Consider the following 25,794-nt stretch of genomic DNA (forward strand, 5'->3'; position numbering starts at 1 on the left):
GAACGCCACATCCGGTTCCGGCGTTCATGTGACAAGTGCGCTCACGTGACCACGCGCGGCAGCGGCGGCGGCGCGAGATGGTGGCAAGGTTGGCGCGTTTCGTGCTGCTGCTGGGGCTTGCAGCGCGCGGTTAGTGTCCGGGCTGCCGACGCCCGCGCCCCTCCACCCATGCCCAGGCCCCTGCGTCCCGGAGCCCCCTCCTCCCCGTCCCCTCACCCCTGCCGCACGCCCGCCTCCTCACTGCGTGTTCCCCGTAGGGCCCGCGCCCGCAGGTGCCGCCAAGATGAAGGTGGTGGAGGAGCCCAACACGTTCGGGTGAGCGGCGTCGCGGGGAGCGGCAGCGGGGGGTTCCCGCGGCGGTCCGTGCCCGGTTCCCCCTGACTGTGTCGCTTCTCTCAGGCTCAACAACCCGTTCCTGCCCCAGACCAGTCGCCTCCAGCCCAGGAGGGATCCTTCTCCCGTGTCTGGTGAGTTCGGGGCCCTGGCTGCGGGCGTGCTGGGGGCCTGGGAGGGAGCAGGGAGCTGGCCTGGCTTCCCGACCGGTGGTCCGCGTCAGCTCCCGGGAGCCTGCTCCAGGGAGGGAGGGAGACCACGGATGAGGGGCCCTGAAAGTTAGGGCCTGGAGGGTCATGTTGTCGTTTGTCAATAATTCTAAAATTATTTTTAAGTGCGCGGTAACATTCCAGACTGTGATTGTACCAAGTTGAGTAGTTATCCCGGATATAGTCCTTAATTTTTTTCGCTAGAGTTGATTTTTGTTACAGTTCGGTGTTTGTTTTTCCCAACGTTTTTTATGCTTTTACAAGAAAAAACGTGTAGTTTTGTGTGTGTGTGTTTGTGTAAATTATTTTTGTGATGTTTGCCCTTTTTTGAGCAGTACTACTATACAGGTGTGCTCATTTGCTGTTGTTGCTCACGGTGTTTCTTCACGGTGGATGTGGGTCTTCACTGTTTTCACTTGGTGTTTGGTATTCCATAGGATGGCTCTGCATTCTTTTGTTGTCCAGCAAAGTGTTGTTTATGGTTTTTGGTCACTAGAAACATTGCTGAGGAGAACATCCCTCCAGGGACTGCCTTCTTCTACCCTTCTGTGAGTGGTTTCCTGAGACAGGATCTAAGAAGTGGAACTGCTGGGTTGTTAAATGAGATTTAATATAACAAACAAAAATCCAAGAATTTTTTTTGGCTGTGTTGGGTCTTCGTTGCTGTGTGCGGACTTTCTCTAGTTGTGGCAATTGGGGTCTACTCTTAGTTGCGGTGTTTAGGCTTCTCATTGCAGTGGCTTCTCTTGTTGCGGAGCACAGGCTCTAGGAGCGCGGGCTTCAGTTAGTTGTGGCACGCAGGCTCAGTAGTTGTGGCACACAGGCTTAGTTGCTCCACGGCACGTGGGGTCTTCCTGGACAAGGGCTCGAACCCGTGTCCCCTGCATCGGCAGGCAGATTCTTAACCACTGCACCACAAGGGAAGTCCCAAGATCTTTTTTTCTTGAATACTACCACATGTCAGGGTGTGTCTGTGCTGGGGATGTAGAAATGAAAAAAACATACAGTGTGCTCATGGAGTTGACAGTTTAAGTGGGGGCGGGTAGATAGGCCATAAACAAAAAAGGTAAAATGTGGAATGCTTGATGGTGAAAAACACTCTGTAGGTATGGAAAGCATTGAAGAGTGAGTGTTTGGGGGGGTTGTTTTGGGGACTGCCATTTTAAATGGGTTCAGGAAAAGACTGAGAAGTGAAATTTTGTTCAAAAGTTGAAGGGGAACAGGAGTAAGGGATGTGAATATCTGGGGAAGAGTGGTCTAGCAAAAGGAGTGGCCAAATAAAGGCCTTGAGCAAGGATGCCAGGGCCAGAGGCATTGGCCGCAGGGGTACGGTGAGATCAGAGATAGAGGGTACAGCTGTGAGCTTTCACACTAAACAAATCGATTCCAGCTTTTTACTGTGAAAATATTGAATAGAAAAATGGAGGAATGTGGCTGTGCACAGCAGCATACTCTCCACCTCAGTACAAAAGTTGACATTTTGCCATGCTTGCTTTATCTTCTTCTCGTTTTCACTTTGAAAAAAGTGAACTTTCATTTTTATGAACCATTTGAAAGTCACTACAGACATCATGACGTTTTATTCCTAAATATTCACAGTATGGATCTCCCACTCCCCAAGTTAGCAGAAATTCTATAATATAACCAATTCACATCCACATTTCCCTGTTGTCTCAGGAATGCCTTCTACAGCTGTCCCAAGACCCACCCCACATGGGAATCAGTCAAGGGGTTATGTGCCGGGCCAGTTGTCTTACAGGATGTTTGACCAGATCTGTCTGGTTTGTGAGGTCATTAGCTTGTTCTGCTTTCCCCAGTATATTCTGTAAATGGCCTGGAAGCTTGATTACAGTCAGGTTAAGCAGTTTGGGCACAAATACTTTGTAGGTAGGCATCATGTCAGAGGGCTGCAGTCGACTGCGGCTGAGTGCTGCCAGGGTCTAGCGGTGGGAGGCAGGTTTCTCTGCCCTCAGTGTGCCGTCCGTGAGTACTCTTTTGGTGCTGAGTGGACATGTTCCCCCCGGTGGCCTCCTGCTTCAGTCTGATGGGGTAGAGGAGTGCAGAACTCTGCTTCTCTCATGCCTTCTGCATTTATTGTTGGCTGGTGGTCTCTGGTAAAGAGGAGTGTTCCTTTCCCCCCCACCTTTCTTTCTCTCTCCTTTTTGAACATCATTATTGGCTCAGATTTAAACCCTATTTTTATTGAGGTATAATTGACATGTTCAGTTTGATAAAGTTTGTAAATTGAGCACATGAATGTAATCACCACCCCCAAACAAGACTGAGAACATTTCCACCACCCAGAAGATTCCTACGTGTCCCTTTTAAATCCACCCACCCATCACTTTCTGGCTCAGATTCAAACCCTATTTTTTTATTTTTTTAAATTTTATTTATTTTTGGCTGCGATGGGTCTTCGTTGCTCTGCGTGGGCTTTCTCTAGTTGTGGTGAGCGGGGGCTACTCTTTGTTGCAGTGTGTGGGCTTCTCACTGCGGTGGCTTCTCTTGTTGCGGAGCACGGGCTCTAGGTGCACGGGCTTCAGTAGTTGTGGCTCGTGGGCTCTAGAGTGAAGGCGCAGGCTCGGTAGTTATGGCGCACGGGCTTAGTTGCTCTGCGACATGTGGCATCTTCCTGGACCAGGGATTGAACCTGTGTCCCCTGCATTGACAGGCGGATTCTTAACCACTGCACCACCAGGGAAGTCCCTCAAACCCTATTTTTATTGAGGTAAAATTGACATGTTCAGTTTGATAAAGTTTGTAAATTGAGCACATGCATGTAATCACCACCCTCAAACAAAACTGAGAACATTTCCATCACCCAGAAGATTCCTATGTGTCCCTTTTAAATACCCCACCCCATCACTCTCTGGCTTCTATTGCTTTAGAATAGTGTCATCCGTGCTTGGATTTCAGCTGAGCAAGTCAGCATACACTTCCACGTCTGGAGTCTTCCTCAGCATCATGTTTTTGGGATTCATCTGTGTTGTTGCATGTATCAGTAGCTTTTTCTTATTGCTGAACACATACAAAAACTGAAATCCGAGTATGGTTTGTAGTCTAGTTAGTTGTATTGTGCCAACGCCAATTTCCTAGTTTTGGTGATGTACTGCGGTTATAAGTTTATGATTATTTCAAGGTAAAAAGCATGCATACACACACATAGATGTATTTGTGCTGGAAGAATAGATGAAACCTATGTGATTTTAAGTTTCAAATTGAAATGCAGTATTACAGGGTTTTTATTTTCCCCTTTCTTTTTTTTTACTTTTTTAAATTATTTATTTTGGCTGCATTGGGTCTTCATTGCTGTGCGTGGGCTTTCTCTAGTTGTGGTGAGCTACTCTTCGTTGCGGTGCACAGGCTTCTCATTGCGGTGGCTTCTCTTGTTGCGGAGCATGGGCTCTAGGCACGTGGGCTTCAGTAGCTGTGGCATGCGGGCTCAATAGTTGTGGCTCACGGGCTTAGTTGCTCGGTGGCATGTGGGATCTTCCCAGAACACGGCTTGAACCCATGTCCCCTGCATTGGCAGGCGGATTCTTAACCACTGCACCACCAGGGAAGCCCTCCCCTTTATTTTCTACTCCTGTCTTTTCCCCTAACACTAAAAAGCTGGGTTCTTTAGTCACATAAACATATTTACTGGCTTTTTCCTATAATTTACATAAAATAGTTTCAGATTTAAAATAGCAATATTACTACTAACCATGAAACGAGTGAGTGAGGTTTTCTTGCAGTTTATTTTGGAGTGTATCCAGCCAAAGATGGACAGCAGGGCACTGTGGTCCAACCTTCACCAGGTCATTGTTTTCTCTGTCATCAATTTGACTTGCAGTTGGATCCATAACGTTTCTGCTTATGTTCAGTTTTAGTGCTTGCCATACATATTTTTACTTTTGTTTTTTCCTTAACTTAAAAAAAATAGTGTGTTACAATTTCAAGCACATGCATAAGTGGAGAAAGGGTATGTGAGGCACCAGGCACCCTCACCCAGCCCCAACCCTCACCCTGCCACTGCAGTTACTTTGAAACAAATTTCCCACAACTTATTTCATTTGTAAATATTTTGGTATGTGTCTCTTCAAGGGCATAGCCACAGTATCAAGCAACAAAAATCCCCTCTGTGCTTCCGTATGTTGCTAATACTGTCTCATAATTTTTTAATATAAATTTATTTATTTTATTTATTTATTTTTGGCTGTGTTGGGTCTTCATTGCTGTGCGCTTTTTCTAGTTGCAGCGAGCGGGGGGCTACTCTTCTTTGCGGTGCGCGGGCTTCTCATTGCAGTGGCTTTTCTCGTTGTGGAGCACGGGCTCTAGGCGTGCGGGCTTCAGTAGTTGCGGCATGCAGGCTCAGTATTTGTGGCTCACGGGCTGTAGAGCACAGGCTTAGTAGTTGTGGCACACGAGCTTAGTTGCTCTGCGGCATGTGGGATCTTCCCGGACCAGGGATTGAACCCATGTCCCCTGCATTGGCAGGCAGATTCTCAACCACTGCGCCACCGGGCAAGCCCCAGTCTCATAATTTTTAATAGGTGGTTGATTTGTCTGAGTCAGTATGGAAGGTCTGTGTGTTGTGTGTGCTTGACACGTGTGCTTCAGTTTCCTTGAATCTATAGATGCCCTCCATTTTCTTGCTATTTATTGAGGAAACTGGGTCTCTTGTTTCCCACATTCTGGATTTTGTTCATTGCATTCCCGTGGTGTTTAACGTTTCTTCATCTATTAGCTGGAGTGCAGTTGTGTGCCTTCACCCTGGCTGGGCCTCCAATTTCGGGAGAGCAGTGGGGAGAGGCGTCCCCCCCACCTGGCCTCGGTCTCCCACCTTCAGTTCAGGGTCTGCAGAGGGGCATTTGTAGCCCTTTCTCAGGTGGAGGACCTTCCCTGCTGTTCCTGGTCGCTGAGTTTTTACCATGAATGGGTGTTGGGTTCTGTCAAATGCTTTTTTTAAACCTATCAAGAGGATGATGGGTTTTCTCATTTAGGCTGTTTACGTAGTGGGTAGCATTGGTTTTTGAATGTTGAGCCAACACTGTGTTCTTGGAGTAAGCTCCACTTGGGCACAGTGAATACATATGTTTTATATATTGCTGGATTTAAATTGCTAATTATTTCTGACTTTTTTAATTTCTAGAGTTTCTGTTCTTTTTCTAATTTCTATTTATCTGCTGAGATTCCCTATCTCTTTATTACCATGTTTTACTTTACACCCTGGAACATAGTTGCAGTAGCTGCTTTAAAATCCTCTTCTACTTCCAACATCATCTGTGTTTGTTGGGGTCAGTCTCCCGTGTTTGCCTGTTCTGTTGGGGGTGGGTCGCATTTGCCTGCTTTTATGTCTGATACTTTTGGATACACCCTTGGCCCGGTTCTCCCTTGGGAGAATGTGGTGTGCTGAGGCAGCTGGCTGGGCAGAGCTCACCCAGGACCGACCTCCCTGCTTGGTGGTTCATGCATGCAGGGCTCAGCCAGAGAGCTGGGCAGGCTTCCCTCCTTCCACCCCCGCTGTCCTTTTTGATACCACCCCACGCCTTCCAGCTGCTGGGTAGGCTCCCTCTGTCCCAGATCCTATGGCCAGAGACTGGGGCGGGTTATGCCATTGCCTGCCCCAGGCGGGAACCCACACAGGCATCAGTGCCTTCTTCTTCCAAGCCGCCCCACCCCCGGCCCCTCAGTCCCCTCCACAGCCTCAGGCCTTAAGACATTCTCTACAGTGGGATCTGTAGGAGACTTTGTCCCATGTTAGTGGCTGTGGCTTCTGATACCTGGTATCGTCACATGGTCATTTGTTCTATTCTACAGCACATATATAATGGCCTGAAAACTAATATGGCGTTACTGCTGTTAAGTCATTAACAGTACTTGTTCTTAAGTCACTGAGAGTGATTCTTCTTCCGGTGAAGTGACGTTACTAACTGTGTATAGTTCGGTTCGTTTGCTTTGATTTCAGCTGTAGGGGCTTTAATGTCATCCTTTTATTTTACCTTTGAGCACATCAGCATGCCTACGTGGTTCACATGTAAACCTTAGGACAGATACACCCTGAGCTCTCCTTCCTGCCTTGTGCTCCCTGTCCAGGGCCATTTGCTGTTTTGTTTGTTTGTTTGTTTTAAGGTATAACTGACATATTAGTTTCAGGTATACAACATAATGATTCACTATTTGTATATTTTGCAAAATGATGGGAATAAGTCTAGTTATTCTCTGACACCACACAGTTACCAAAACCTTTTTTTCTTGTGATGAAGACGTTTAAGATTAAAAAAAAATTTTTTTTATGCAGCAGGTTTTTATTACTTATTTTATACATATTAGTGTATACATGTCAATCCCAATCTCCCACTTCATCCCACCACCACCGCCCACACCCCACCCCCGCTTTCCCCCCTTGGTGTCCATATGTTCTCTACATCTGTGTCTCTCTTTTTTTTTTTTAATTTATTTATTTTCGGCTGTGTTGGGTCTTCGTTGCTGTGTGCGGGCCCTCTCCAGCTGCGGCGAGCAGGGGCCGCTCCTCGTTGTGATGCATGGGCCCCTCATTGCGGTGGCCTCTCCTGTTGCATAGCTCTAGACGTGCAGGCTTCAGTAGCTGTGGCTCACGGGCTCCAGAGCGCAGGCTCAGCAGTCATGGTGCACGGGCCTAGTTGCTCTGTGGCATGTGGGATCCTCCCGGACCAGGGATCGAACTTGTGTCCCCTGCACTGGCAGGCAGATTCCTATCCACTGCGCCACCAGGGAAGCTGTGTGTCTCTATTTTTGCCTTGCAAACCAGTTAATCTGTAACCATTTTTCTAGATTCCACATATATGCGTTAATATATGATATTTGTTTTTTTGACTTATTTCACCCTATGATTGTCTCTAGGTCCATCCACGTCTCTACAAATGACCCAATTTCATTCCTTTTTATGGCTGAGTAATGTTCCATTGTATGTATGCACCACATCTTCTTTATCCATTCGTCTGTCGATGGACATTTAGGTTGCTTCCATGACCTGGCTATTGTAAACAGTGCTGCAGTGAACATTGGGGTGCATGTGCCTTTTTGAATTATGGTTTTCTCTGGGTATATGCCCAGTAGTAAGATTGCTGGGTCATATGGTAATTCTATTTTTAGTTTTTTAAGAAACCTCCATACTGTTCTCCATAGTGGCTGTATCAGTTTACATTCCCACCAGTGGTGCAAGAGGGTTCCCTTTTCTCCACACCCTCTCCAGCATTTGTAGATTTTCTGATGATGCCCATTCTAACTGGTGTGAGGTGATACCTCATTGTAGTTTTGATTTGCATTTCTCTAATAATTAGTGATGTTGAGCAGCTTTTCATGTGCTTCTTGGCCATCTGTATGTCTTCTTTGGATAGGACGTTTAAGATTTACTTTCTTAAGATGTGGTACATATATACAATGGAATACTACTCAGCTATAAAAAAAAGAACGAAATAATGCCATTTGTAGCAACGTGGATGCAACTAGAGATTATCATACTAAGTGAAGTTAAGCCAGAAAGGGAAAGACAAATACCATATGATATCACTTATATGTGGAATCTAAATATGACACACATGAACATATCTACACAACAGAAACAGACTCAGACATAGAGAACAGAGTTGTGGTTGCTAAGGGGGGGGGTGTTGGGGGAGAAATGGAGTGGGAGTTCGGGGTTAGCAGATGTAAGCTTTTATATATAGAATGGATAAACAACAAGGTCCTACTGTGTAGCACGGAGAACTATATTCAATATCCTATGATAAAGCATAATGGAAAAGAATGTGTATATATGTGTAAGTGAATCACTTTGCTGTACAGCAGAAATTGAGCACAACATTGTAAATCGACTATACTTCAATTAAAAAAAAGATTTACTTTCTTAGCAACTTTCAGATACGCAATTCAATATTATTAACTGTAGTCACTGTGCTGTACGTTATATCCTCAGGACTTATTTATTACTGGAAGTTTATATCTTTTGACCATTTTCACTCACTTTGTGTCCCCCCCAATCCCCTGCTTCTGGCAAACACTGATCTGTTCTTTGTATCTATAAGCTTGGTGTTTTGTTTTCCACATAAGTGAGATCATAACGTATTTGTCTTTCTCTGACATATTTCACTTAGGATAATGCCCTAAAAGTCCATCCATGTTGCAGATGGCAATTTCTTGTTTTATGGCTGAATAATACTCTGTTGTATATGTGTACTCCACTTTCTTTATCCATCAGTGGACACTTAGGTAGTTTCCATATCTTGACTATTGTAAATAATGCTGCTGTGAACAGGGGGGGTGGAGATATCTTTCCGAGTTAGTGATTTTGTTTTCTTTGGATAAATACCCAGAAGTGGAATTGCTGGATTATATGGTAGTTCTATATTTAATTTTGGTGGGAACCTCCATCCTGTTTTCCATAGTGGCCACACCAATTTCCATTCCTACCAACAGTGTGCAAGTTTTCCTTTTCTCCACATCCTCGCCAACACTTGTCTTTTTTATAGTGGCTGTTCCGACAGGTGTGAGGTGATATCTCATTGTGGTTTTGATTTGCATTTCCCTGATGATTAATGACGTTGAGCATCTTTTCATGTGCCTGTTGGTCATTTCTTTGTCTTCTTTGGAAAAATGTCTATTCAGACGCTCTGCCCATTTTTTAATTGGATTGTTTGTTTTTTTGCTATTGTGTGAGTTCTTTATACATTTTGGATATTAGCCCCTTATGTATATGATTTGCTAGATGTTTTATCCCATTCAGTAGGTTGCCTTTCATTTTGTTGATGGTTTCCTTGGCTGTGCAGACCTTTGTAGTAAGATATTGTCCCATTTGTTTATTTTTGCTTTTGTTTATGGAGTCAGATTTTGAAAATCATCACTGAGACCGATGTCAAAGAGCTTATCACCTATGTTTTCTTCTAGGAGTTTCATAGTTTCTGGTCTTACATTCAACTTAAATTTTTGTGTATGGTGTAAGATAGTGGTCCAGTTTAACCAGCACCGTTTATTGAAGAGATTATTCTTTCCTCATTGTATATCCTTGGCTCCTTTGTTGTAAATTAATTGACTGTATATGTGTGGCTTTATTTCTGGACTCCCTGTATTTATGCCAGTGCCATACTGCCTTGATTCTTTGTATGTATGTATGTATTTATTTACCTGGCTGCGTTGGGTCTTCGTTGCTGCACGTGGGCGTTCTCTAGTTGCAGCGAGCGGGGGCTACTCTTTGTTGCGGTGCGCAGGCTTCTCATGGCAGTGGCTTCTCTTGTTGCGGAGCATGGGCTCTAGGCATGCAGGCTCAGTAGTTGTGGTGCGTGGGCTTAGTTGCTCCGAGGCATGTGGGATCTTCCCAGACCAGGGATCGAACCTGTGGCCCCTGCATTGGCAGGTGGATTCTTAACTACTGTACCACCAGGTAAGTCCCATACTGCCTTGATTCTGTTTGTTGTTATTTTATGTTTAGTCTTCTGGTGTTTCTTTTTGCTAGTATAAGAAAATATGAATTACCCTCTTTTTACTGTGGTAAAATATACATAAAAATTACCATTTTAACCATTATTAGATGTTCAGTTAAGAGGCATTAAGCACATCCATATTGTTGGGCAAACATCACCTCTATCATCCCCAGAACTTTTTCATCTTCCCAAACTGAACCTCTGTCCCCATTAAACAACTCCCCACCCCTCCCAGCCTCTGGCCCCCGACATTCTACTTTCTGTCTCTATGAATTTAATGACTCTAGATCCCTGCTGTGGTCACTGTGTGTACACAGGTTGAAATCGTAACTGAAAAAGATGATGGTGTTAGGAGTTGAGGTCTTTGGAAGGTGCTTAAGTCATGAGGGTGGAGCCCTCAATAATGGGATTGATGCCCTTATAATAGAAAGAGGCTCCAGAGATCCCTAGTCCCTTCTACCATGTGAAGACACAGTGAGAAGGCACCCTCTGTGAACTAGAACTCGACTGTGCTGGTGCCCTTATCTTGGGCTTCAAACCCCCACAGAACTGTGAAAAATAAATTTCTGTAGTTGTAAAATTACCCAGTGGTATTTTGTTATAGCAGCTCAAATGAGCTAAGTACCTCATGTAAGTGGAATCATATAATTCTTGTCCTTTTGTGACTGGCGTGTTTCACTTAGCACAGTATCTTGAAGGTTCATTTACGTGGCAGGATTTCCTTCCTTTTTAAGGCTGAATAATATTCCATTGCACATATATACTACATTCTGCTTATTCATCTGTCAGTGTACACTTGGGTTGTTTTTACTTTTTGGTTACTGTGAATAATGCTGATCTGAACATGGGTGTGCAGCATCTGGGTTCCTGCTTTCAGTTCACATACCCAGGAGTCGATTTGCTGTATCATATAAATCTACGTTTAAGCTTTATGAGGAACCACCAAACTGTTTTCAACAGCGCTGCACCGTTTTACATTCCCGCCAGCAGTGCACAAAGGTTTCAATTTCTCCACATCCTAACCAACATTTATTCTTTTCTGTGTTATTGTTGTTGTTGGATAGTAGCCATCCTAATGGATGTGAGGTGATATCTCATTGTGGATTTTATTTGTATTTACTTATTTTTCACTTCTTCAGGAAAATGTCTAGTAATCCTTGGTGCATTTTTTAATTGGGTTGTTTGGGGCATTGCTGTTGTTGTTAATAGGAGTTCTTTATATGTTTTGGCTATTACCCTTGTTAGAAATGTGATTTGCAAATACTTTCTCACTTTCTGTATTTCAACACTTCCTTGCAAAGTTTTAAATTCTTAAGTCCCATTTATCTAGTTTTCTTTTTGGTGCCTTTGCCTTTGATGATGTATCCAAGAAATCATTTCCAAAGCACAAAGCCAATGTCAAAGATTTCCCCTTTATGTTTTGTAGTTTCAGTCTCAGATCCGTTTTAAGTTAATTTCTGTACATGGTGTGAGGTAAGGGTCCACTTTCATTCCTGTGCATATGAACATCCAGCTTCCCGACTCCATTTGTTGAAAAGTCTGTCCTTTCCCCCACTGAATGGTCTCAGCACCTGACAGATCCTTTGAGCATATATTCAAGGGTTTGTTTCTGGGCTCTCTGTTCTGTTTCGTTGGTCTACATGTCTGTCTTTATACTGATGCTGCACTGGTTTAATTACTGTAGCACTGAAGTAAGCTTTGTGGGGTTTTCTTGGTTTTTTTTGGTTTGACGGTGTTGCGTGTCTTGTGGGATCTTAGTTCCTCAACCAGGGATCAAACCTGGGTTCCTGGCAGTGGGAGCACCAAGTCCTAACCACTAGACCACCAGGGAATTCCCCTTGAAGTAAGCTTTGAAATCAGTAATTGTGAGTCCTTCAACTTTTCTATTTCAATATAGTTTTGACTATTTGGGGTCCTTGGGAATCCAGCTTTGTTGCTGCGTGTGGGATCTTCATTGTGGCATGTGGGATTTAGTTCCCTGATCAGGGATCGAACCCAGGCCCCCTGCCTTAGGAGCGCAGAGTCTTAACCACGGGACCACCAGGGAAATCCCTGGAATTGTTTCATTGAATTTCCTTTTTGGGTTGTCTGTTGGGTTGTTGTATAGAAACAACTGGTTTTTAGTGTCACTTCTGTATCCTACAACTTTGCTGAATTTAGTAGCTCTAATATATTTCTGTGGACTCTTTAGGGTTTTCTATATATATGATCATGTCATCTGCAAACACCGCATTGTAATTTTATTTCTTCCTTCCTAATTAGGATGCCTTTCCTTTTTTTTTGCCTAATTGCTCTGGCTAGAACCTCCAGTACAGTGTCGAATAGTGAATAGTGCTGAGAGCTTCCTTGTGTTGTTCCTGCTTTTGAGAGGAAAGCTTTTTCAGTCTTTCACCATTCAGTAAGATATTCGCTGTGGGTTTTGCATATATGGCCTTTATTGCATTGAGGAAGTTTCCTCCTAATCCTCCTTTGTTGAGTGTTTTCATCATGAAAGAGTGTTGAATTTTGATAGGTGCTTTTTTCTGCAACAATTTACATGATAATTCCCCCCCCTTATTCTGTTAATGGGGTGTATTACATTAAAAAAATTTTTTTTTTTAAATTTTGAACCATCCTTACATTCCAGGAACAAACTCCACTTTTTCACACTGTAGAATCCTTTTAATGTGCTGCTGATTTCAGTTTGCCAGTATTTTGTTCAGGATTTTTGCACTGATGTTCACAAGGGATGTTGACGTCTGTAGTTTTCCCTTCTTGTCAGGTATCTTTTTGGCCTTGGTATCAGGGGAATGCTGGCCTCATAGAATTGAGTCAGGAGGTGTCCCCCTTCTTCAATTTTCATAGTATTTTCTTGTAATCCTTTTTATTTCTGTAAAATTGGTAGTAATGTCCCCTCCTTTTGTTTATGATTTTAGTAATTTGAATCTTTTTTTAAAATTAATTATTTTGGGCCGTGTTGGGTCTTTGTTGCTGCACACGGGCTTTCTCTAGTTGCGGCAAGTGGGGCTACTCTTCGTTGTGGTGTGTGGGCTTCTCATTGCAGTGGCTTCTCTTGTCGCAGAGCATGGGCTCTAGGTGCACAGGCTTGCTTCAGTAGTTGTGGCTCATGGGCTCTAGAGCATAGGCTCAATAGTTGTGGCGCACGGGCTTAGGTGCTCCGCAGATGGAATCTGGAAGATTCCATCTTCCCAGACCAGGGCTCGAACCCGTATCTCTTGCATTGGGAGGCGGATTTTTAACCACTGCCCCACCAGGGAAGCCCATCTTCTTTTTTGTTACAGTAAATCTAGTTTAAAGGTTTGTCCATTTTGTTGATCTTTTCAAAGAACCAACTTCTGGTTTTACTGATTTTTGTTTTATTTATCTCTGCTCTAATCTTTATTTTCTTCCTTTTGCTTGCTAGTTTTGTTTGTTTGTTTGTTTTTTGCTGTGCCATGCAGGATGTGGGATCTTAGTTCCCCAACCAGGGACTGGACCCACACCCCCTGCATTGGAAGTGTGGAGTCTTAACCACTGGACAACCAGGGAAGTCCAGCTTGCTAGCTTTTTTTTTCTAGTTTCTTAAAGTGTAAAAGTTAGGTTATTGATTTGAGATCTTGTTTTGAATATGTTTACAGCTGTTAATTTCCCTCTTAGCATTGCTTTCACTGTATCTGATAATTTTTGGTACCTTGTATTTAGAAAATATTTTGAAAGAAAAACAAGTTTCCCTTGTGAATTCTTTGAGCCTTTGGTTCTTTAAGATTGTGTTAATTTCCATGTTTGTGGATTTCCCACATTGCTTTTGCTATTGATTTCTAGTTTCCATTGTGTTCAGAAAAGAAACTATGATTTCAGTCTTCTTAAGTTTGTTAAGTGGCCTAACATATGGTGTGTCCTGGAGAATGTTCCACGTACACTTAAAAAATGTAATTTCTGCTGTTGTTGGGTGGGATATTCTGTATATGTCGATTAGGTCTGGTGGTTTTAGTGTGTTCAGGTCCTCTGTGTCCCTAGAACTGGGGTGTTGAATGTCCAAGGATTGTGGAACTGCCTGTTTCTCCCTTCAGTTGTCAATGCTTGCTTTGTTTTCGAGCTCTGGTGTTTGGTGCCCATATGTTTGTAATTGTTACAATCTTGGTGAATGGACCTTTTTTATCAATGAATAATGTCTTCCTTTATCTCCTTTAATTAGTGTTTGACTGATAGTCTTTTTTTTTTTTTTTTTTTTTTTTTTTTTTTTGGCTGTATCGGGTCTGTCAGGCCACAGTTGCGGCAGGGATCTTCATTTTGGCATGTGGGATCTTCTGTTGCAGCGAGTGGGCTCTTCGTTGCAGCACAGGCCTCTCTTTAGTTGTGGCATGTGGGCTATCTAGTTGTGGTGCGCAGGCTCAGTAGTTGTGGCACGCAGGCTTAGTTGCCCTGAGGCATGTGGGATCTTAGTTCCCTGACCAGGGATCGAACCTGAATCCCCTGCATTGGAAGGCGGATTCCTAACCACTGGACCAGCAAGGGAAGTCCCTGATAGTCTATTTTGTCTGATATTAGTGTGGCCATCCCTGCTTTCTCTCATTATTTGCGTATCTTTTTCCATCCTTTCACTTTCAGCCTGCTTGTGTCTTTGATCTTAAATGCGTCTCTTACAAACAGTATATATAGTTGGATCACATTTTTTTTACCCATTTGGCCAATCTGTGCCTTTTGAATGGGAGAGTTTAATCTGTTTACATTTAAAGTAGTCATTGATAAGGAAGGATTTAGAGGAAACAAAACAGCAAAATTTGTCTTATAGTTTTTTTGTCTCATTCCCTCCATTCCTTTTTGTTGACTTACTTCTAAGTGACATGTTTTGACGTCCTTTTTACTTTTGTGTATTAGTCTGTGTAGCTGTTTCCTCTATGGTTGCCAGGGGATTACATACGATCATAAAGCTGTTAAGTCTAATTTGTACATGATTGAAATTGGTATAAATTCAAAGACTTCTCCTGTACAGCTCTGTCCCTCCCCCCAACTTTGTTATTGATTTCAGAAATTACCTCTTTAAATGTAGATTTGTAATTATTTTTATGCATCTTTTTAAACCCTGTAGTTTGCAGATCAGAATCACATACTGCTTTGGGTTTGCCAGTGTATTTGCCTCTCCAGGGCAGGCCTCGTGGTAACGAAATCCCTCAGCTTTTGTTTATCTGGGAGTGTCTTGATTTTGCCCTCATTTTTGGAGAATAGTTTCCTGGATGTAGACTCCTCAGTTGACAGTTTTTTCTGCTATCCCACAGCTCTCTGGCCTTTCTGGCAGAGAAATGGGCGGGTAATCTTATTAAGGATCCCTTGATGTGATGAGTCACTCCTTGCTGCTTTGGACTTGGTTTTTGACAGTTTTCTTCTGTGTCTTGGTGTGGGTCTCTCTGAGTTTATTGTACTTGGAGTTCAGTGAGCTGCTTGGATGTGTAGATTCATGTGTTTTGTCAAGTTGGGAGAGTCATTTCCTCAGATACTCTCTCTGCCCCTCTCTTCCTTCAGGGACTCCCACTGTGTGTCCTGCCATCTCTTCACTGGTTCTTTTCTCTGCTCAAAATCTGTTAACCCCTTTTGTGGATTTATTTCAGTTGTATTTTTCAGCTCCAGAGTTTTTTGGTTCCTTTCAATACTGTTCGTCTCTCTGCCTACATGTCATTTGCCTGATAGACTTTAGTTCTTTGTGTTTCCCTCCAGGTCCTTAAGCATATTTCAGACATTTGTTTAACTGAAGTCTTCTATCAGTCCAGTGTCTGGGCTTCTCCCAGGTGGTTCCGTTGGGTTTTCCTTTGAAGAGGCTGCAGTTCCTTTGCAGCCTGGCCCCATGCTGGGGCGGCCTTCACCACCAGGCTGGGTGTGTTTGGAGTCTAGGGGCAGCTGTGTGCAGGCTGCTCCTGGTTGTCTTTGGTTCTCCAAGAGTCTCACCCCAGCTCCTTCTCAGGTCCTGGATGGCCTGTTGTGTGTGTCCAGTCATAACCCCTTGCCCTGCTGCAGCCCTCGTGAGCAGCTCCCTTTCCTTCCTGGTGATCTGAGTTGGGCAAAACAGAGACCAGTCCTCCCGGCAGTTGCAGATGAGGTCAGCCTGCTCCTCACAACCACGCTGGGGTGGTGGCTTTGCTGCGTGGTGCTCACTTGGTTGCTGTAGCCCTCATTTGCAGAACTGGGTTAGCTCAGCTGGTTTGTAGTGGTTCACTTGCTGTTTTCACAGGGATATGAGCTTGGAGCTTCCTAGTCTGGTACTTTGCTGTTGTTGCTCCAACTCTTTTGCTCCAGTTTTAAAGTTTAAACTACTGGATCTTTTCCTAAATGGCCCTGGTTCTGTGGGTTTCTGCACGCCTGCTCTTTGCACCACGCTCAGCGGGCCGTGCTCTCCCCTTCCAGGGCCCGTGCATCTCTCCAGACTTTCTGGCAAGTGCTTCAGCCTGGTGGAGTCCACGTGAGTGAGGGCAGGGGCAGGCGTGGCCAGGGCCTGGGACGCCCCCTGACAGTGCTGTGCCCCCAGGTACAAGTACGAGCTCTGCCCGTTCCATAACGTGACGCAGCACGAGCAGACCTTCCGCTGGAACGCCTACAGCGGGATCCTCGGGTGAGCGGCGCTGGGGGTGGCTGCGGCTCCACCTGTCCATCGTCCACCCCACCCAGCCTCACCCACTCTGCTCCTCCCCAGCATCTGGCACGAGTGGGAAATCGCCAACAACACCTTCAGGGGCATGTGGATGAGGGACGGTGACTCCTGCCACTCCCGGAGCCGGCAGAGCAAGGTGGGCTGGGCGGGAACACCAGGTGGAGCTCACCTGTGGCAAAACCAACCGGTTGGCCCACGTGTCTGAGCCAAGCACCTGTGTCTACGCACTGACGTTCGAGACGCCCCTCGTCTGCCACCCCCACTCCTTGTTAGGTGGGCGCCGGGGCCGGCAGGGGGCACTGGGGGACGTGGGGGGCAGAGGGGCTCCGCTTAGTCTGGTTTCTGTTGGATTCTCAGTGTACCCGGCCCTGCCCTCGGCCCTGCAGCAGAGGTGGGATCGGGTGGAGCAGGACCTGGCGGATGAGCTGATCACATCCCAGGTGAGCGACAGGGCGGGCGCCGCCTGGGCAGGGAGCAGTGCAACTGCAGCAGTGCTCCCTCCTCGTCCTCCACCTGCAGGGCTACGAGAAGTCACTCAGGGCGATTTTTGAGGATGCTGGTTATTTAAAGACCCCAAAACAAAGTGAATCGGTGCAGCAGGAAGGAGGTGCCAAGGGCCTGGTGTTTCAGACGCTGGAGAGCTGTAACGAGGTACAGATAGCGCTCCCAGGCCTGGGACCGGCCTCCCACCAAGGGCCTGACTGCTCCATTTCAACTCCTTTTCTAGGCTCATAAAGCCCTGTCAAAGGAGATGAAAAGACTTAAAAGCATACTGACCCGGCACGGCCTCCCCTACGTGAAGCCTGCAGGTCAGTTGTGCCCAGGGGTTGGGGCTGAGCCCACCTTGGGACCTGCCGCCCTGTAGGTTAGGTCCTGACCTCCTGCCGCCTGGTGTTTTGGCAGAAACTTCCAGCTCTGAGCACTTGGGTCCCAGGACACCCACGGACAAGACAGCAGAGCTGCTACGAGGCAACCCTGGACTGCGTGGGAACACCCTGTGATCTGGGGCAGGAGGAGCAGGGTGACAGGTCACAGCCAGAGGACACCTTCCTGTTCCTTCTGTGCCAGCAGGCTCTCGGGGTTGTGTGCAAAGATGCAGACAAAATAAAGATTCAAAGTTTTAATTAATTTCCCTACTGATAAAAATAATTCCATGAATTCTGTAAACCATTGCATAAATGCTATAGTGTAAAAAAATTTGAACAAGTGTTAACTTCAATTCACTACAAGTAAATGATTATGCATTATAAATACTACCTTCTGGGTTAAGAAAATTCCATTCCAATAACATTCTCCTCTAAATACTCAAAACAGACATACAGATTGTGGCTTCCATAAATTAATCCACATGAAGCACTGAGTCGTGGTCTTCTGCTGACCACAGTTACACAAATGGTGTGACAATGTAACATCACCGCTAATACTGAACACTCAGGAGCTGACAGATTCGGCAACAAGAACGGCCTCACCGAGCACCACGCAGCTTCAGCTGCTACACCCAGCACCCCCCTTCATCACCTGACTGCGGGGCGGTGACACCCTGAGACACCGAGCCTGGCTGAGCCCAGCATGGGTGGCCCCTCAGAAAACCAGGGCCACTGCAGACAGGCAGCAGGGGTGGGAGGGCCCCGAGGTAGCCCCGGGAGCTCCACTCTGGGTGGTTCTTTGGTCTTCCCACCGCACACCTGTCCTCAGAGCCAGCGAGTGCCTGGGAGGGGGCGCCTCCAACCCCCACCCCGAACCCCACAGAAAGAACTGACCGGAATAGCTTATAAATACACCTAAAGCTTAATTGTTCTTGCTTATAATTTGAAAATATCTAGGCTAGATGTCAATAACAAATGTCCTATTTTCCCCCCAAAAGACCAAAGGCCTGAAATGGGAAACAAGTGCATAAATATTAATAAAATAAAGAATTTTAAACAGTGATAACAGTAGCACAAAATATACGTAATTTCTAAGAGCTACTAAATCATTATCAGTATAATTAGAAACAAAGTAGATTCATTACAACCAAGTCATATAGTTACCTTTAGCAGCGGGCGAGCTGCACGATGCCATGGACCCACCTTAAAAAATGACAGCTTTCCTATCAGTTTGTCTTATGTTAAAAAAAAAAAGTCTTAAACTTCTCACTATAGTAAATACATTCTAATTTGGTCACTGATAAAAATTTTTAACTAGTCACCTTGCACTTAAAAAATGCTATATAAAGTCTTTGGCACAGCCCCAAGCAGGGGGCATCCTGTCCCTTCCGGGCCAGGGCCCAGCCCCTGCTCCGCACCTGGCAGCAGACTCTGGGAAGATTCTCAAGCCAATCTGGATCTGCCACGAGCAAAGTCTGGGTCAACTACAGACAGGTTTTACTTCCTCTCAGATTCCTAGGGAAAGTGACCCAATGCAGACAGAAAAGACTGAAGCCGGCACTAAAATCTGACCCGTTCCCAGCAGCCTTTCTGCCACCCTGCCCCCGCACGGCGGCCGGGTCCTCCCCAACCCCATGGTCCCTCGAACATAACACCTGCACAAACAGATCCAGTGCAGTGTCGCCCTGGAGGCTGGCTAGGGTCTCCCACATGGGTGGAGAGAGGCTCCAGCCAGGACGCCCGCCAGCAAGCTCTGGAAAGGGGGAGCACCACATGGCTCTGCACAGTCAGTATGACGCCCGCCCCGTCGGGTCCCCCACCCCGCTGCCCTGCTCACTGTCACCGCGCTGACCAAGTCCAGGGGAGAAAGGACAGCACGCAGCTCCTTGGCTTTCCTAGGCGCAGGCACTTGAGCGGGAGGCCGCAGGCGCGGGGCGCTGTCACTGACGCTCCAGTTAATGTGCACGTGTTCAGGAAATGAGTTCCCTTCATAAAATTAAAAACATCTACATGTATATGTGTCTCTCAATAATCACTCTGCTATAAATACTATCAGTTTGCACTTAATTTGGAAACTGTAAAAATCCTAGGCATTTCTCACTACTAGATAAATGCTCACTTCGTAAGTACTAATTTCAGATATGAAACCTAATGTGTTTACTGTACTAGGGATTAACGATAGACCGATAGGAAGTACTCTGTTCACAGTACACGTATAAAGCTTCATATTATCGCATATTAAAAACATGAACCTCAAAGCAGCTTAGAGCAACTCGGAACGTCTGCCTAAACTCTTCCGTCTACAAAGTGCTTCTCGGGATGTGAACTCCCAGGATCCGGTCACAGTGGCGTCAGGACCACAAACCCCGCAGAGTCACCCTGCCCGCCGAGCCCCCCACACGGCCTTCAGGGTCTGTGAGGAGAGTACGAGACCGTGGGTGGTCTGTTTGGGGCTGGGGTCCCGACGTCGGTGGCACCAGGAGGCAGGCGACAAGGCGGCCGTCACCAGGGCAGGGGCTGGCCCGCGCAGTAGGGGCACTCGGGTGCGCTGGCTGCGCACGGCTCGCAGAGCACACGATGCTGGCAGGGCCGCAGGACAGTGCTGTGGGCCCGCTCCCCGCACACCCCGCACTGCTTCGCTCGCAGCTGGAAGATCACCTGCGGGGGAGACGCAGTCAGGGGGTACCCCGCCCCCACCCAGGGCAGGCCCAGGGTCAGGGTGGGGTGGACTCCCCTGCTGGGGGCCACCCAGGAACGAAAAGATGGGGTGGGAGAGGCTTCACCACAAGACCCTTGGGTGGGGACGGGCTCCCGGGGCCAGAGCCACCACGTGGTGTGGGAAGGGTAGCCAGGCAGGCGGCCACACAGAGGGGCCAGGTCAGGATGGACCCCGACTTGGGACCCAGCCTCCGGCCGACAGCAGCCAAAACCTGGATGATGGCGCCTTGGAGATGGATGAGAGGTGTGCATCCCAACGGCCTGGGCCATGAGCCGGGGAGGGGACAGTGTTTGAGAGGCAGAGCTGTGGAGCCTTCCCAATGCCCCAGGTTCTAACAAAATGCCCGGGTGTGGAAGGATTTTCCCACTAAGCTGAGGGCAGCAGCTTTCACGCTACACCAGGCAAGGGGGTGACCAGGGACCCTGGAGGGTGACCCAGGGAGGTGCCCCAAACAACACCAGACCTCCAGCTGCGTGAGGCGACGTGGCCCCTGTCCACGAGGGCATGGCCTCCAAGAGGAGGCGAAGGTGGGAGTGGACGGAAGCTGCTCGGCCGGCTCCCCACCACCTCCATGCACCCCCTCCAGTGCCTTGAAAACGAGACCCGGACTCACCCCATCCACTGCTTCCAAATCGAGGCGCAGCTGACTCTGCAGCGAATGCAGCTTCGGCAGGGGGATAGCGCCGATGTCACCACAGCCGCGCAGCCCGGGGAGCATGGAGGCCAAGCCCCGGCCCTCCAGCTCCTCCTGCAGCCGTCGGAACTGGGCCTCCACCTCCTCCTTCTTCTGCAGCGCCAGCTGCCGGGCGCTGTCGGCTGCGAGAGCCCGCTCCTTGGCCTCCTTGGCCTCCCGCTGCCACGCGTCACAGGCCTGAAACCCAGGGGCTGCAGTGACGGGGCCGGCAGCCGCCACACACGCCTGTCTCACCTGCGCGGCAGCCCCTCCCCAGGCTCACCTGCTTCACCTGTTGCCAGGACTCCTCCCACTGCCGGATCTTCCTCTTGGCCTCCTCCAGCTGCCGCCTGACCCGGGCCAGCTCGGCACTGTTTGGACTCGCGCCTGAAGGGGCTGTGGGGCCAGCATTCAGGATGGGGGACGGGCTGGGAGAGAAGCTGCCAGAGACAAAGTCCCAGATGCTGCCGGGGACGCCATTCAAGCCTGAGTGTGGAGGAGCCGGATGTCAGCCTGCTTTTGTGCTGGGACCTCACAAGCATCTCCCAGCAAGCTCTGGGGACCCCAATCTCTCCACCAGAAAAGGAAACAAATCCGTTTCTGTGGCTGCATCCTGGAGGCAGCAGTGCTCAGACTCTTGTCCCAGAACCCTTTACGCACTTAGAATCTGGAGGACCCCAAAGGGTTTTTGTTTGCATGGGTGACATCCATTGACATCCATGTTTCATTAGAAATTAAAACAGATACTTTAAAATATCAACTCTTTTAAAACAAAACAGATCGCATAACATTTCTCAAGTAAAGAAATTTAAATCAAGTTTCCTGTTTTTGCAAATCTGTCTGGTTCTGCGCTTGGTCTCTGGCGATATCACACCCCCGCAGCCGGCAGGTGAGACAGGTCTTGCCGTGGTGGTGTCACGAGAGCGGCTCGGGGTCCCAGGCACAATGACACCCCCATAGAGGTTCAGGTGCAAACCCCAGGGCACCTTGCGCCGAGCAGCAGACACGGGGATGGGATGGGCCACGCTGTGGCCGCCTCCCGCACCTGGAGCCCCAAGAGCCCCGCTCACCGAAGGAGTTGTAGGACGGGGCTGGGGGGCCCAGCGCTCGGGGCTCCGACTTGAGGGCTTGAGGCTGCTGGGGGGGCGTCATGGCTGAGGAGACGAGCGGCCCCGACAGGGACTGGGAGAAGGAGCCGAGTGGGGAGGCGGACAGGGACGACGAGGACTGCAGGGACGGGGAGCGGGGCAGACAGCCTGGGATGGCCACGGGCGCCGAGCCCCCCAGCGACCGCTGACCTGCGTGGGGCGGAGGGGCCGGGTTAGCGAGGGGCGGAGCGAGATCCTCTGCCCCCGGAATCCCCCAACACCGCTCCGAGCTGATGGAGCGGGTGGACACCAGGGGTAGGGGTGCTGGGGGGACCCCCACCCAGAGAGGCGTGGCTGCACCCCTCACTGCTCAGACACTAGGCCCTGCCCGGCCGACCTGTCCATGGGCCTGGTGGTCCCAGTACTTTTTGGGCCCCCCAGAAATGGTTACTTTTAATAATAGAAGAGGGATTTCCTTGGTGGTCCAGTGGTAAAGAATCTACCTTACAATGCAGGAGACGAGGGTTGGATCCCTGGTCAGGGTACTAAGATCCCACATGCCTCAGGGCAGCTAAGCCCTCGCACCACAATTACTGAGCCCGGGCGCCTCAATTAGAGAGCCTCCATGCCGCAAACTACAGAGCCCATGCACCACAACTAGAAAGGGAAAACCCACATGCCACAACTAGAGAGAAGCCTGTGCGCCGCAACGAAATATCCCGCATGCCTTAACTAACACCTGACACAGCCAAAAATAAATTAATTGAATAAAAAATAAATCTTTAAAAATTAACAGAAGAAAGATAAACTTTTAGGTCAAACAGAATGATTCAGTATCTAATGTTAACACATTTGTCTTCATGCCAATGCAGTGGTTAAACATCTCAGAAGGGCCATGAAGCCCTGACCCCCACCTCTGCAGGGACCTCAGGGTGCGGGGTGCAGGGATGGAGACAGGACCCCTCCCACCTTAGAGCCACAACAGAAGGCCCTGGAAAGCACCGGGTGCAGGCACTACCTGTGGGTCCGAGGTCACGGCTGTCGTGCTCCTCCAGGTCCTTATCTGGGGGCACGAGGCTGATGTCACCGAGGTGAAGGTCTAAAGAGGATCCTGCAGGACAGAACCGGCGTCATCGCAGGGGAAAGCCAGGCTCTCGTGGCGGAGGGGACCCGTCTGGGCTTGGGGCCAATCTACTAGCCTCAGCAACACAGCCCTCATCTCACTGACTCAACTTCTAATCATTTGGTAAAATCTAACCAAATAAACATGCTTGACTAGTAAAGAAAATTCCAGGACGGCCACATCCAGGGGAAAGTGGCTCACGGACGACTCAGGTGGCACCTGCGCTGACCTCCTCAGCCAGGTCACAGCAGAGACCCACATCCATTCTCCCCTGGGGCACTGAGCTGGGTGTTCTGCTGCAGCCCTCGGTGCCCCCCAGGCCTGTCTGTTAAAGGGACAGGGGAATGGAACATGGCCCCCTCGGCGCTGACCTCACCTGACATTCCCTCCTGGGGTCCTGTACCCTGGGGACCTGACACCAAGCAGGAAGCTGTCTTGGGGTGGCCAAGATCAGGCCTGCCAACCCCCAAAGTTCCCACAGCCCCACAGGGTCGACTCAGGGAAGTTGTGGCCTGGGAACCGAGGGGAGGGGCTGCAGGAGCTCCTGGGACACAGCGTGGGGCCAGAGAGACCTCCCCAGCACAAAGTCACAGGCAGGTCCGCAGCAAACCGTGGTGACATTGAAGGCACAGCACACAAGGAGCTCTGCCACCTCAGAACCTTTATCCCCAACCCCCCTCTGGGGTCTGCTCTCCCAAAGCACCCCTTCCAGGAGGCAGGTGAGCCTCTCCTGTGTGGCCCAGTCCCATGCCCCCTGCTGGCCGCAGGGCCCCTCAGTGCCCCATGACGCCTGGTCAGATGCGCCAAGTCCCATTTCAAGAGGCCACAAAGGCACTCAACGCCCCCAGCCCAGGGGTGGACCATGGGGACCCTTGTCAGAACTGCCTGCTCTGGGTCAGCCTCCCACCTCTGCCCCTCCCCCAGCTGCCTGGTGCCAAGTGTCAGAGTCCCTGGACAGTGTCCAACCCAATGAGCAGCATCAAGTCAGACCCACCCCAGAGAGGAGGAAGCTCAGCTCTGACCATGCCCCCGCACCCCCTGGGGCTCAGCCAGACCCCCAGGAGCAGAGGAAGGAGGAGCCGGGAGGCTGGGGTGGCCGCATTTGATCCAAGAGTCAAGAGGGCAAGGTGAGGACTTCCCTGGCGGCACAGTGGTTAAGAATCCGCCTGCAAATGCAGGGGACACGGGTTCAATCCCTGGTCTGGGAAGGTCCCACATGCCGCAGAGCAACTAAGCCTGTGCACCACAACTACTGAGCCTGCACTCTAGAGCCCGCGAGCCACAACTACTGAAGGCCACACGCCACGACTACTGAAGCCCATGCACCTAGAGCCCATGCTCCGCAACAAGAGAAGCCACCGCAATGAGAAGCCCCCACTCGCCACAACTAGAGAAAGGCCACGGCAGCAACGAAGACCCAACGCAGCCAAAAATAAATAAATAAACAGATAAATTTATTAAAAAAAAAAGAGGGCAAGGGGATGAGACTGTGGCTCTGGAACAGAGAGACCCACGCCCAGGGAGGGGGCTGCTGCCTTTCAAATGAAAGACCCTCTACCACACTCAGGGGGAAAAACAGGGCAGGAGACGTGTGACTTCTGAGGAGTCAGGAGCCAGACACATGCAGAGCAGACTTGGGGTCCAGCCCAATGGGCAGCCCCATCCCTTCCCTGCCTGGCCCCCATGGGGACCACTGAGCCAACCACGAGGAGGGCTCCCACCCGATGCCAGCACTTAGCGGCCCACTGGGGTCCCAGCGCAGCTTCTGCCCCAGGGCGAGGCTACCATGCGCACCCGGGAAGGCGGACGAGGGTACCCCGCGTCTGTTTCCTTCCCAGTTTCATCCCTGCCACCTGCAGACACGACCTGGTCCTGGCCCCACTGGCAACGACAGCCAGGAGCACGGAATGGGGCACAGGCTCCCTCGGCCCAGAGGGATCCCCCGACTGTACAGCACTGCAGGAAGAACTATTTGAAGGGCTGGTGAACACAGGGTGGCAACTGGGCCAGGGCCCCTGGAGTTTCCACCTCTGCTCTGGGGTGTGAGGAGGCCAAAGGAGCTGAGCCTGTGACACCGGACGCTGTGGACATCAATGCAGGCCCTGGGCTGGCAGCACCCCAAGCTCCTCAGTCCTGGGGCAGCGGCAGGAAGACATGAAGCGCTGCTCACAGCGCTGTCCCAACTGTGACAATAGCGCCTGCACAGCTGGACCAGCCCCGCCAACAGTTTCATGTGACGCACCCGATGACCACATCCAAGGATGGAGGCGACTAGAAGGTGGCCTGATGCAAGAGTGGTGACAGGAAGAAAAGACCGACCCGAGCCCCTCAGGGAGACAGCGGGGCTGGGGCCGTGGGGGCAGCACCCGCCTCTGGCCTGCACAGTCCCCCTTTCCTCCTGGGGGCTCCACTCCCCTCTGCGGGTGCCCCCTCCCGGCCCTGCTTCTCAACGCTTCTTTGCAGCAAGTGCCTCCTGCTCCCCAGGATGCCTCCCGACATCTAGAAGCACGCAGGGCCATTCGTGTCCGGGAGCCGCCAAAACCAAGCACCACATACCAGGCGGCCTCAAGCAACACAATTCTACTCATGCAAATCCACTCTGGGGCCAGAGGCTGAGGTCAAGGTGCACAGGGCTGGGCTCCCTCTGAGGCTCCAGGGACTCTCCCTCCTGCCTCTTCTGCTGGCAATCCTTGGCGTTCCTTGGCTTGTGGACACACCAGCCCT

General features: G+C 49.2%; 2 protein-coding genes across 2 annotated transcripts in view; one reads left to right on the plus strand and one right to left on the minus strand.

Annotated features, from left to right (window-relative positions):
- The first annotated feature begins 12 nt into the window (after positions 1-12).
- GNPTG (N-acetylglucosamine-1-phosphate transferase subunit gamma) lies at positions 13-17,729 on the plus strand. Its single transcript, XM_024759563.1, is given in 11 exon segments — positions 13-129; positions 258-315; positions 400-467; positions 16,358-16,412; positions 16,479-16,562; positions 16,644-16,737; positions 16,739-16,874; positions 16,959-17,041; positions 17,121-17,252; positions 17,329-17,410; positions 17,505-17,729. Coding segments are annotated over 11 exon segments (942 nt in total). The 5' UTR covers positions 13-77; the 3' UTR covers positions 17,603-17,729.
- UNKL (unk like zinc finger) overlaps positions 17,707-25,794 on the minus strand; it is a 43,002-nt gene continuing 34,914 nt past the window's right edge. The window contains exons 10-14 of the mRNA XM_024759590.1: positions 22,966-23,058; positions 21,930-22,157; positions 21,143-21,345; positions 20,800-21,057; positions 17,707-20,125 (exon numbers count right to left, since the gene is read on the minus strand). Coding sequence (XP_024615358.1) covers positions 19,970-20,125; positions 20,800-21,057; positions 21,143-21,345; positions 21,930-22,157; positions 22,966-23,058 — 938 coding nt within the window. The 3' untranslated portion in view covers positions 17,707-19,969. The remainder of the gene's footprint in view (positions 20,126-20,799; positions 21,058-21,142; positions 21,346-21,929; positions 22,158-22,965; positions 23,059-25,794) is intronic.

Source organism: Neophocaena asiaeorientalis, unplaced genomic scaffold, assembly GCF_003031525.2.
Source record: "Neophocaena asiaeorientalis asiaeorientalis breed wild unplaced genomic scaffold, Neophocaena_asiaeorientalis_V1.1 scaffold254, whole genome shotgun sequence".
Classification (NCBI taxonomy): domain Eukaryota; kingdom Metazoa; phylum Chordata; class Mammalia; order Artiodactyla; family Phocoenidae; genus Neophocaena; species Neophocaena asiaeorientalis.